Here is a 13,526-nt window from a genome sequence, read left to right on the forward strand (position 1 = left end):
TTCCCTTCTTCCCGCTTCCTCTCTCTCCTTCAACATTACGGATGATAAGGCTCGGTGGCGTCTGAGCATCTCGTCCCCTGCTTGGCAGCGATTCGACGTGCCATGAGAATCCTTTGTCTGCACACACGCTGAACAGTGTCACAAACGTGACGGAATTCACGCCTGTGTTTACTCCCTCCGCGCACATCCAGAAGCCAATTCCATCACGATCCAACCATTGATAAGGCCAGGTGTGCCAAAGGAGCGAAGGGCGAGAGGTGCCACAGAGTGAAACTCTTCATCTTCTCCTCTTGGTTTCTACATCAGTGGTAATAACTATGGTAATGTGTTGATGGAGGATTAAGTCTTCCATTTCCTCTTAACACCTGTTTTCATTTTCCTCTCGCTCCACATCTGATAGGTGAATGTTATCGAGCAAACTTTTTTCCAACAAAGGGCTACTTACACAAAGAGGAGTGAACCTGCACTCGTGAACGCCACATTTGCAAAGTTACAACAAACCTCTTCATTAAGCCAACGCACATATTATGCTGTTATGTTTAATGTGTTTTTTCTTTGGCCACGATGCAGCAGTATGATTTTTCACAGAGGACTACAAGTTGGTCGGCCTGACTGAAGCTCTCCTGCTCATTCCCCCATGGTCTAATTAACAGAAACGGGTTTTATTAAATCATTATCCGCACCGTGAGGCGAGCTCCACCGTAACCGCACATCCGTGTCTCCGCAGATCCGTGCTCAGACAGCGAGAACAGCCTGAGCACGCTCTGCCGGGTCGAGGCTCTCACCCGCCAGCCGCACCTGTTCGGCCTGCCGCAGTCGTGTCCGCCAGGTAACGAGCCTCTCTGCGCCAGCGACGGGCAGACGTACCCCAGCGAGTGCGCCATGACTGCCACGGGCTTGCAGAAAGGCATCAAGCTCAGAAAGGTCCACGCGGGCCGATGCAGGAGGCGGGGTATGTGTTGTTTTTTAACTTGTTTGGGGGGTTTTCTACCTCAGTTTTTCTACATTTACTCCATCATGGTGTTCAGCAATGCACAAAGTCTATTTGTTACAATATAAATTGTCTCCATTTTAACTTTTCCTTTTTTTTCGGGGCATCGTGACCTTGCAATTACTCCCGCCTGTTTTCCCTTAATGCTGAATGGTTGATCCGTGCAGCCGTGGCCACATGAAGTGCCCCTCCTATTCACATTACTCTTATTCAAACCTGGTTGTATTTGCTGAGAGCCACATTTGATCCCACACTATTTTTGCCTTTTGCTCTAAAGGAGAATGAATAATTTAAGGATCTTAGTCTCTTTTCATACCTTCTTGAGCAGTGAGCCTTGCCTATATCGCCGCGCCCCCAGACGGAAAATTGCTTCAGATCTTTAGCTTCTTTCTCTCGTCCTGCACAGCGTTCCACTGGTCCATGCACTACGATTCTTCTAGTACGTGGAGAGTGAAAATTAAAAACAAAAAAGCAGATAAAAACTGTTCCAACTTTTTTTTTTTTTTTTTTTTAAAGAATTCAGGGCAATTATTTCAAATATGTCACTGCCGGTGAACCAGTATTAGACTGTAACTGGTACAGAGATAAATGATCCGGAGGTCTCAGGGTCTCCACTGTATCCGTGCTCGCAGTAGCCTCTCCCAGCCTGATAAGAGCCTCCGGGGTTGTTATCTGTGCTACTAGAACAGGAGGTTTAAGCCTTAGCCAACAAAGAACTGTCAGCTTTTACTGTACGCCCGATAGCCATCGGGGAAGGGGGATCCAATTTCCACGCTCTGTTGTCGGCAGGTCGTAGCACATCACCACAGAGGTGTCGGTTGAAGTCAGCAAGGTGAGGAGACCCCCACCCAGTTACAGAGACACCCCCCCTCCCTTCCCCGTTAAAGCTAAAGTCAAGAATAGTGCGCCACGGGGCACGATATAATCAATAATAAAGGCTGATACACCGCTTTGATACACCCCGATTCTCCTGTTTGCTTTGTTTGATAGGCTTAACGTTGCACAAATCCCGGTCTAAGTAGTACGTTTTTGTCAGTCCCACACGCATGTGTAAGCAAGTGGACAAACTCTTTTCCCCCTCCCGTTTCTGCGCCTTCTACAAATTAAAGAATGATTACATTTGAAACAGAGATCCATGAAATCACATCCCTAAGCAAATTACAAATTGGTATCTAATGAAAGTGGCCATTTCAACTTGTAACCATGACATTGCACATCCTCGTGGCCCTCTCACTCTCCTACAGTGGCAATGTAATTAAGTGCAGCATGACGGGCTTTTAACAGAAAGAGTAGAAGCAATTGAATTGCTGAACAAATTTGATCCCTCGATCGGGAATGAAATAAATTCGAAGCCTAGCGTGCGCCTCCAGAACAGAAGCCTGCTTCAAATTGGATTTTCTCACATCAGTGACAAATTTACCATTTCACATTATGTCTTCTGCTTTTTTTTTTAATTTCTGTGGCAGCTTTTTTTGCTTAGTGAGTCGAAATGTAATGAATATCATACTGTAGTTTAGACTTTAAGCTGACCCTGTTAAATTCTCAAGTTAAGTTTTCTAAAAGTTGCAGGAAAACTTTCTTTCATGTACAGAAAAGTGCCGTCCAAGCTGATATCCAATCAAAGGGAACCTGCTAACAGGAACTTAGCTGCTTTTGAAATATCTTTTTATAGTATAGCAGAGAGACACGAGGCAAAGATGTTTCCAGCGAATGAGAGATGTTCTTATTTATTTACACTGATTCCTGCTTCTTGACAAGATTCTTGACAAACTTGCATAACTGAGAAAATGGAGGTGTTGCAAACTCCCGAGACCAGTCATAGCTGGTCTTCGCATTATTGAATTCCCGCATTCTGTCTCTTAGCCTAATGACTTTTTGTCTGAAACCTCCTTTAAAACCTTTCCGTGCTATGATAATCCTCGGTGTTCAAGCTTTAATTAACCTCCATCGCAGATTGTATCGTGTCAAGTAGTTTTAGCCTCAAAGTCCTCAGGAAAACTTGAAGTTGACATTTTGACAAAAATTTTCAAAGGAAAAGTTTAGTTTCCCAACACCCTATTGTTCCCTCCCATTACTCTTCTTGAACCTGTCTTTTTAGGAGCATCACACTACAGAAATCCTTATCAGTGTTGGTACAGATGGTGACAAACTGAAGAATAAATCTCTAACTATAACAACAGCCACAAGTCAGAGCTTATGGTTTTTCCCTATCCTTTTTCTTCCAGATGACTGTCAGGAAGAGTGTCTCTTCAACGCCGTGTGTGTCGTGGAACAGCTGAATACCCGTTGCTCCTGCGACCCCATCGAGTGTGACGGCGCCTACCGGCCCGTGTGCGGCAAAAATGGCCGTACTTACGCCAACGACTGCGCGCGACGAAGAGCGGAGTGTCTGACCACGGCCCTCATCCCCATCCAGCACCCGGGGCCCTGTGGTGAGTGGAATTAAAAGAAGAGACTGGAAGTGGCTCCTTTTGTGTCCATCGAAGCCCGTTGTTTTTTTTAGGGGGGGGGGGTTGCAATCCCCCTGTCGTTTCTTGTCTCTACTTCAAGGAAATGTGATTCCCCCCCTCCTCCTCTCTCTGCAGTTTCCAGGCTGTCGGTATGTCTGTTCTTGACTTGAAATGTATCTGAAGTGGCTCAGCGATGCGCTCTGAATGGATGTGTGTGCGGGCGGGCGGGGGGAAGGTTGGGAAAAACTGTGCCTTCACTTCTCCACTCGTTCACCTCCCGTCCATCTCCTCATCCCAGTCAGGCATCGCCCCATAACGAAACACCGCCCTCATGTTTCATTCATCCCCTCCCTGTTTTCTCCTCACCTCTGTTGTTATTTTCTGTGCCTGTTTGTCTCGTGTGTTGCTGTATTCTTGTTTAAAAAGAAGCTGTTCTTTCTTGTTGCAGCGCTTCAGTCAGTGTGTCTGTCTGTCTTTGTCCGTCTGGCCATCTTCCTGGCTGCAGGTGGGAACAGTGAGGCCACCCAGTGGGCAACCTCACCGGGTGGATTCCTGATGGGTGAAGTTCAGCCCCCTCATGCCAAGATGAGCTGTCAGGAGGGGTCACACACTGCTGCCTTTATCCCCTTGCACCTTGTCTCTCTGTGTGCCTCCTTGTGCCATCAGTTTGTGTTCCTCTTTACCCTCCTGCAAGTGATGACGTGTGAGGTTGGAGAGATCTTCCTATTTCCCTGCCCTCCATGTTTTTATTCTTGTTTAGCTCACGATGCTCTTTCATCCTTGCTTGTCTCTGATTCTTCACAGTGTGTATGCTAAACTGCATGCCGGTTACTGACACAGCCCCCTCCCAAATGGCCTCTGGTAAAAAAAATCCAAAAAAAAACCCCAACTGCACGATGAATGCACAGACCTAACTGCAATTTTCTGGCATCAAATTAGCATTTAACTGTAGTTTGTTGACTCTTTTAGAATTAAGTTCAACTAACATGTTTAGCTGAAACATTAGCCCCAGCTAGCATAAAGGTCCATCAGTCATGTGACAAGTTTTATATAGTTGACTTTCAAAATAGGTGACTTGCCCTTTGAGAAATGTGTTTATTTATTTCCTTTATTTCTTATTTTAAAGTACAAAACCCACATCTCACCCATCACCCAGAAATTATTTACCAAGATGATTTTTCCTGCTGCACTGTTATTCCGGAAAGTTCTTGTTGGGCTCCCTACCCACTGCAGGACTCGAACCAACCCACATATTTTAAATCAGTTTTCATTTGCTCCATCTCAGAAAGTGGTAATTTTGTGTTATTCACTGACTATTTTTGGTTTTCCCCCTCATTTGCGTGTATCTATAATGAACGACTGTTTCACTGTTTGTCAGACACGAAATTGGCCCAACAGTGCTGCTTGATGTGGCTTCAGTCAGTTTCTACATGAAACACACAGCTGCTTCCCAGAGTCACACTACATGCTGCAGCGCTGAAGGTGGAAACACAGATATTGGGTAGAACGGCTGCAATGTGCCACCAGTGTGCTCGGTGAAACTCAAGCGTCCCAGATTGTTCCCAGACAGGAGCTTTGTTAACCCAATTAGTAAAAGCAAAAGAAAATACTACGCTACCCTATAGATGTAAAAAAAAAAAGGAATGAGAAAGGGATTAATTAGTCTAATCTTGAAGTAAATATCACAACAGCACTGAGAATAGTTGAACTCTGGTGCTTTTTTTCCATCCAACTTTATTCCTAAAGGTTGGATGTGCTGTGAGAGCACATTGGAAATGTACACGTATTCGCATTTGCGCTTCCCATCTTTCGGAAAAACAAGCAGCAGAGGTGTTATTTTAAAAGCGACCACAGCCAAGGCACAATAAAGCTGTAAACCGGTCATGCTGCCTGTTGTCGCATTACCTCAATAAACAAATCCCCGACAGCAGACGTGTAATTTTGTCACCAGTTGCCACCCGCGTCCCACTGACAGGCGCCGATAAAACCAAAAGAGATCAGTCCATCCTCCAGGCATCTGGGTGGAGCTGAAGACCAAAGTTATCTCCTGCAGTCAGCATCAGGAGGCACCAGCCCTCATTATTGGACCTTCTGAGTTGTGAATAAATTAGGCGGAGTAAACGACAGGGCATGCTTTCTTTGGGGTTTTTCCACTGTTTCATCATTTTTTGGGCTAAAGCCGTCTCAGTTCTACCCTTTTGTTGGTTTACTTTCGACCTTTTTTAGGATTTTCTCCATTATATATGGAAGAATAGGTGCAGGTACAGACTGTCGCATCTAACAGATGCAAGCTCCAGGCATTTGTTTGTGCACAAGTATTGCTCGGGTTACACGAAGGATAAAGGGTGACAGCAGTGCGAATGTCTGCGCTCCTCTCTGAAAAGACTTGTTTGAATGGAAATGACACATCGACCGCACAGCAGACAGAGACGCACGCAAACACGTGCGCTCTGTATATAGTGGGAGCCAAATCGTGCGCTGTCAAAAGAGGACTGCACCTTTATGGTAATCTATTATATAATATATCATTTTGTTCATCTTTTTTCTGATGACTCATTCCTCACTCCATTGGCGAGGTGAATGATCACTCTGCCAAAAAAGGGTGAAATTCTTCCATCTTAAATCTCTCCACGTTGATGACATCACGTCGCGGTTCCCGTCAGAGGACGAGAATGATCGTGAGGACTGCTGTCCTCCCTCCCCGACTATTTTGATTGATATCTAAAGGAGAGGCAGACGCCACGTGGCGTTCTTCTGATTAACTCCCCTCGGGTCGTAAATGGCGGAGATGTCCGAGAAGGCGAGAGATTTGCTGGAAGTGAATCAGAGCTGGATGCTGGGAAGGATGATGACCCTGGATCATGAGAGACAGGAAGGGCGAGAAAAACCACGTTTGTCGGCGTGAGACAAGCCAACAAGCTAAACAGCTTCCTGTTAAAGTGACTCCCTTGTTTTGTATTTCCTGCCAAATTAATTCTTCATCATCTTTTATGTTATGATCAGCAGATGGATCTTAATCACCGGCTGACTCTTAAATGCCAGCAACATCTTTGTTTTTCTACATGTCAGACGAATATTAGGGAGAGTAATTAAACAAGGAAAGGTGTAGTTTTAGCTTTATGAAAGCCATAATTGTTTTTATTAATTATTTTTTTATTATCCGTACGACAGATGTTTAGTTTTGTCATTTTTAATTCAACGGGTTTGTCATCGAAATAATCACAATGCAATTCTAATCCACTATTCCTAATGGACAATTGATCAAATCTGGACAGTTTCTAATGACTTAACCAACAAATTAAGAGTGAATGAAAATGAAAACAAATGTTGAAATAACAGAATCGTTTTGAAAGATTTCCATTAGCCAAGGTCGGAGATGGGAATAAACCCTTAATATCAAATAATGACTTTGGAAAGAAAAGTCGGACTTTTCGTCTTGAGTCAGTTTATATCAGTGCCCGGAAGGTTTGTTTTTCACTGCAGCTTCTGAAAGTCAAGCTGCTCAGTGCATATTTAGTATTGCACTGGATCAATAGGAGAAGCGTGAGGTGTATTTTTTTTGTTTGATTTCATTACAGTAAGAATTGGAGAGCGGGTGATCTAAAAATAAAATCAGCAATTTGGGACTTTTTGGCACTCAAAGGAGCCAAAAGCAACAAACCAGGCTGATCAGAACTGGCAAGAAAAACTAACTGAAATTAGAGGATATAAGGTTTTGGGTTTTTTATTTTTACATTTAGCTTGCCATGAGATGATGTCTAACAAACATTTTAAACCTACAGCCACTCATTTTTATACTTTTTTAAATTTATCTAGTCTGTATATTTGTGTCTTTCTGACCAACACATTGGTGTGCATTCATTCCTTTGGTTATTTTTTTTCTTGTTTGTTTTGTTTCTCCAGAAAACATTTGATAACAGAATTCAGGTAAAGCTTCTCAAATATATATATACATATATATATATATATATATATATATATATATATATATATATATATATATATATACATATACATATATATACATATGTCATCGAAAGGACATCTGTGCAGGTAACGCGTTCGCCCACGCTGAGCCACATTTATGCATGCGGCGTTGAGGCACGAGCATTCCGACTCCTGGTTGTTCTGGTTTTCACACGGGCTTGATAAATGAGGACTGTTGTCACTGACGAATGGGTTTGCAGGGACGCAAGAAGAATCACTCACTTCAGGTGTTCAGCTACTGTGCCGATATTACATCATTTGCATGTTTATTTGATTAGCATCTCCACCGGCTGTAGCGGTTGGACTTGCGCGCCGTCATGGAACTTGAGCGGGAAAGTCAGCCTGAGATCACCAGCGCTGTTTTTCCTAATCAAGTTAATTAGACGAAGTGCCACAGGAGCCAGATTGACAGCGGCGAGGGACCGCTGGTCCACTTACTCCAACCCGCAGGCTGTCATCCTGCAAAATTGCAGTGAAATGTGGGCCACTTGGGTGTTCGTGAGGACTCAAGGCTGTAGGGATGTTGCAGGCTCCTCAGCTATTATTAACCAGGCAGTTCTTCAAGTTCATTTTTTTCTCTTTTTTTTTCATTTCCTGTTGCTTCTGAGCCCTTCATCTCGGGCTGTAGCTCCTGATCTGATTAGTGGTGCAATAAATGTTGAATTATGTCCTTTGGTTTCACTATTTGTTTGCATATGTTCATCTGACAGAAGCCTCCTCCACACACCATGTTGATGTTATTAATTGCCTGACTGTTAGCATCCTATGTCATATTTTATCTGTTAGTCAACAAAAGAGCAGGATTGGGGCTCTGTTTTCCTTCCACTGGCTGTTTGGAACATTGTTTGCACTTGTAGATGCCCTCTCTCTGTAATAAGGATTCAGAAGCACAGCCCACAGTTGCAGTTTTTGCTGTATGCTAATATAGCCTTTTCTCTGCACCTCCCTTCCCCTTGACTAATGATACATAAATGTTTTTAATGTGAGGGAGGCCAAAGCCCTGCGGGTGGAGGAACAGAGGGGCCGCGGCGGTGCCCCTTCAGAGTTGTGCGTTGTAATAGCTTGCTAGTAGGTGAATTTTCCTGCCAGTTGGCCACTGCAAACATCACCTGGATTACCCTGATTCACTGCCCTGCATAATACAGGGTGCCATTCCGAATCGCATCCGGACCCAAAGGGAAAACTCCAATTAACATATGTATGAGCTGAGTGGAAATGGGAGGAAGCTCCCGCCAAAATAATCTCCCAGTATTTCACAAGTGGGGTTAGCGGTGCGTGCCTGCCTGATCCAACCGCGACCGGCAGGGTCCTCCTGGAGCTCGCTCTAGCGTCGCCAAACAAGAGGGCCACAACATAATGGGCCACGCCGTGGCATCGTTCCTTGGCTGTCTATTAACACCGATAATTGATAAATTCCCGTTAACAGGAAAATTCTGGGGGGCGTCGCTTTAAAAGAGGAGACCGGTGATGGAGGATACAGACTAATGTGACATGTAGAATGGGAAGTCCTCTGGTGTCTCGGGACAGACACCGAGCTGAGTGCACACAAGCAGAGCCGAATATTTGAGTCGGTAGAATTATTCATGCTTTTTTTTTCCCCCTATCCCCGTTTCTGGTGACTCTTTCCCTGCTGCACCTGCTCTGTCGCTAAAACAATGCGCTGGCTACTTCACGTAATCGCTCGGTATTTCAGGTATTCTCGACCGTCAAGCTCAATTTCACGTCTGCTGCACGGTGTAAATAGGGAAAAACTTTGGTCTATTCTAGACCTGCCTGACAGAAGCACCGCTACCCGAGGAGGATGCGTTTGGCTGCTGTCTCAGTTTCGATTTCAAAGCTCCTGCCTGCATCGAGCAGTGACAAAATAGGCAGCGTCACTTTCAATTCTGACTTTTACACTTGGGGAGGGTTTTTTTTTCCCCCTCACAACCTTTTTGGTTATTAAATCGGTCGATGAGCTTGCCCTCCAGAGGTAGAAAGTGTTTTAGAAGGAAACTTTCATCTTTTTGTGTAAAACAAAGTGAATGAGAGACTGCGGCATTATCGGAGGCTGCAGTTGGGCTTTAGGAGTCTGTCCTTGGGAAGTGGGCTGGTTAATACAGAGACCAAGGTCATGCAGTTAAGCCCAGAATGTAAGCTTACCATTTTCATCCACAGACTCAGGAACACAAACACGTGCACACGTGCAGGGCAATCAGAAGAAATCAATTGTTTTCAAAGGCGGGTCCAAATTAAGCAGCCGTGAACATCTTACATATTTATGTCTCTATAACAACAGCTCGGCTTCAAAACACAAAAATCAATAGCTGGCTAAATTGAATCACTTAGGTTCTAGACTAGATGAGACTGTGTCCTTGCTTTAGAGCCGGAAACATTTGGTTGATTCCAAATGCGACTTCATGGAGAATTCCATCTGCCTTTTTGCTCCTTCATTTTCTGCTGGACAGGTGTCGCGGTATTGACTGGATTCTCACCTTACTGCCATTTTAGTCAGAAGAAAAGTAGCTAACTGCTCCATCTGATGATTTTCTCATTGGTGCTCAAAGCCAGTACATGGTTTTGAGCTTAATTACACGAAACATGCCAATTTACCCCAGGAGATACCGTCTAATCCCGTAATGGGTGCAAATAGGATGACAGTGATACAAAGGAGGAGTTTCCAAAATCATTTCCACCCTTAAAACTAAACATCTGGGAACTGCTGTTTGCTTCTGGCTGTAAAAATCACAAAATCTTCAGCTCTTGCTTACAAAATGATCCCACACGTCCGTCTGCCTCTCATCAGATATTGCAGAGCAGTTTATCCCTCGTATCTAAACCTTTCCACTGAAAACCACCGCGAAGCCAGTCAATTATGTCTCGCTTGTGGATGAGCGCGCCATCCTACCTGGGTGGTCCCCATCCAGACACACACAGCCTCGTTCAAAATACACACAGATTTGCCACGAAAACCTCTACGCGATGTGAAGCCCGTAGAGCTACTTCAGGGTAGCAACTCGAACAGTTCCTGATTAGCTGATCCAACCCTATCATTCCTGATTCGGGCGGATATTTACCTGCTCTCTTCATGCTGCGACTACACTTGGTGTAAGCTGCTAGTGCCGCTCTGTTCCTTTCTGCTGCCCTGTACTATTTTGCCGCTCTGTGCTATTCTGCTGCTGCGCGCCCGTCCGCCGCGCCGGGCTGCCATTCGTGGCTCAATCCCACCACCTCCCCGGCATCCTCCTGTGGGTGCTGCTTCTTTGATCCCCGCGCGAGGATCTGCTATTCATTCCCTGCAATGTCTAGTCAGATTATTATTAGGCAATGAATACATTGAATCAGAGCCCGATGCCAGACCTGCTTGGCGTGATACAGAATTTATTGATTGAGTTTTATAATAATTGCGCGCAATCAATTTCTCGGTTCGACCTGTCTGCTTGAAATGCGGCTCGAGAAGAAAAATGATGGAGGCAGGATGTGAGGCTGTGATCAAACAGTTTTCAAGTCGCCTCTGCCTCCTCCTGATCGCGTCGGCTTCCACGAGCCCAGCCTGCACCCAGCTGACAGCGACGAGAGTCGTCGCTGCAAAACCTGGTCCCGCTTTTAACGAAGCCGCGCACGGGGGTTGGTGCAACGACTGAAGCAGACGCCGCTCTGTGATGTGCGCGCCTCACATCTGCTTCTGCCCAGGAGCTTGACTGTTTTTGAATTATTAACTATAGGGCTCGTTTTACCCCCTTGGCTTGTCTTTCTCTCCATTCCCCTAGTCTCTCCTTCGTCTGCACGCAAATACCAAATGTACACTTTTCTTTTCTCACCTCTTTGTGAGCTCAGTCAGCATTGGCCGGATTGATGATTCCCAGTGAGATGCAAATGGGGGCCTTTGAAGGGGAACGTCAATTAATCCAGGCATTTGTTTGTACAAAAAAAAGGAAACGGCTGTGCAACCATTGTTAGCTGGGCTGTTTCATGTCCATTGTGCTATGGGGCCATGCTTTTTTCTGCTGTCCTCCCGCCGCCGGATTTGGCGGCCCCTTCAAAGGCTCAGGAAACATCAGGACAGACATAAACGCAAGGAAACGACACAGGGAGCCCAGGAAGCTGCAGTGTCACAGGAATAGGGCTGTGTTGCATATTCCATCATCTATCTCTTTCATCCCCCTCCTTCTAACACCAAATTTGTGGATCCCCAGTGTAGCTATGCTCTAACCTACCTCACTGTCACCTGTCCCCTGTCCAGTCCCTGAAACACTCTCCAACCTCTGTGCTGTGTTCCCATGGGATCACTGATCAGCGCCTAACTCTGCTCTCCTTCTCTGGGGTCAGATCTCAGCATACCCAGCCCGTGCTTGGATAAGGTGTGCGATCACGGGGCGGTTTGCGTGGTCAAGAACGATGAGCCGGTGTGCGAGTGCCCCGAGGCTTGCCCGCAGACATCCGATCCGGTGTGCGGCTCCGACGGCCACAGCTACGGCAGTTCCTGCGAAATGCGAGCCATGGGCTGCGCCCTGCAGAAGCCCATTCACATCCAACACAAAGGACCCTGCGGTAAGTAAATACACGCTGCAGTGCCTATAGAATAACAAAGATGTATATTAGAAACCATAAAAATGACAAAAGCTAACTGTTCGCTCTGGGGGGAGGAGCATAACGACTCAGAAGAAGGAATTAAATGAGCATTCCCTGATGCTTCACCTTGCTTAATTTGCACAGGTTAACAGAATGCAGGCAACACAAATCAGTTGTGGCTCGCGGTGTCACACTTTTCCCCAATCATGAACACCAGTGGGTGGTAAAAACATCTGCAGATCCACTCTGCAGGTACGCAGCCATGGCGTGAATTTAAGAGGCTGGTAAAGCCACTTCCTGATTATTCATGATGGCCCAATGCTTGTTTACCAACAGGACATAATTGGTGATGAAAGATTAGTCTTTTTTCTGCCTTTATCCTTTTTCACACGTGTAAAGTACAGTTGTTATTAGCCCCTGGGCTCTACCCTCCCAGCGACCTATTTCTTTTTTATGCATATTTAGATTAACACTACCATAAAATCTGTTTGGCCTCTGCTGCGTTAGTTTCACAGAGGAGCTTAACAGTTAGTTGCAAGATCAATACACTAAAACCTGTCTCGCTCCGCTGCTGTGGAGCTGCATTTGTTTCAGCACTGACTGATGTTAGACCAGGGTTAAATGTTGGGCCCTCCACTCCCTTTGTCTCTCTCTTTATGGCCTTTGCCTTGCATTTGTCTTCCCTCCCTCTCTGCGTCCTCGCAATTGAAATCCAGCACGCCAGGACGCGTACCAATGGGAAGCTGGAGCAAGAGCAATGTTTGGTCAGTGTGCAAGCGGGGACTCAATTTTACTCACAGCGCTGCAGGTAGACAACAGGTCCGCCGGGTAGCAGCTGCTCTTTAGTAATAAATGTCCTTTATTTTAGAAAGCGAGCGGTGGAGCCGGCAGGGCTGTGTGGAGGGTGCTGTCTGTAATCCAGCACTGTAGTTTTGCTCTTTTTTTTTTTTGTTTTGTTTTTGGTTTCCAGAGGAACAGACCTGCGTCAGCGCTATGGAGCCATAAAAGTGCTGAGGCACCTGCTTGCCTGGCAAGGTAGCTGAGAAATGATGGTGTTGATAATGTGGGTTATTTCTGGGTGGTTTGTGCAGCTTTACCAGGGTTTATGCAGCCCCATGACTCACAGAGGCAGTTATCTCACCCAATTATCGCACACAATCCCCACTATTAACATCCTATACATGTTTATGGGGCTGGAAGGAGAGACCGGGGGAGAAAATGCACTGTCAAGGCAGAATTAAATGAGAATATGTAATATCATGAAATGATCAGATATTTCAACACTTCGCCAACCTTATCTACCACATACCTGTCTCTGCTCTCTGTGATATTCACAAGACTTGATGTGTGTGTGTGTGTGTGTGTGTGTGTGTGTGTGTGTTGAGGTTTTCTTCTTTTAATAAAAAAAATAATAATTTGAGATGTTAGAGAGGTGACACAATAAAGGAAATGTTATTGCTGCTTAGCTTTGCTCCTGTATGCAACAACATTCACAGCATGGGCTGAATCCTAATTTAATTTCCTCTCGTCTGGCCTGGATAAAAGCG

The 13,526-nt window shown here is 45.4% G+C and overlaps 1 protein-coding gene across 11 annotated transcripts in view; it reads left to right on the plus strand.

Annotated features, from left to right (window-relative positions):
- Positions 1–13,526, plus strand: part of agrn (agrin) — a 198,479-nt gene that overhangs the window by 128,469 nt on the left and 56,484 nt on the right. For 10 of the 11 annotated variants that reach the window (XM_029834076.1, XM_029834079.1, XM_029834080.1 and 7 more), the window contains 3 exons: positions 728–952; positions 3,217–3,423; positions 11,737–11,958. In XM_029834076.1, coding sequence (XP_029689936.1) covers positions 728–952; positions 3,217–3,423; positions 11,737–11,958 — 654 coding nt within the window. The remainder of the gene's footprint in view (positions 1–727; positions 953–3,216; positions 3,424–11,736; positions 11,959–13,526) is intronic. The other variant, XM_029834085.1, reaches the window with a different exon arrangement.

This window comes from Takifugu rubripes, chromosome 3 (genome assembly GCF_901000725.2).
Source record: "Takifugu rubripes chromosome 3, fTakRub1.2, whole genome shotgun sequence".
In the NCBI taxonomy this organism is placed as follows: Eukaryota; Metazoa; Chordata; class Actinopteri; order Tetraodontiformes; family Tetraodontidae; genus Takifugu; species Takifugu rubripes.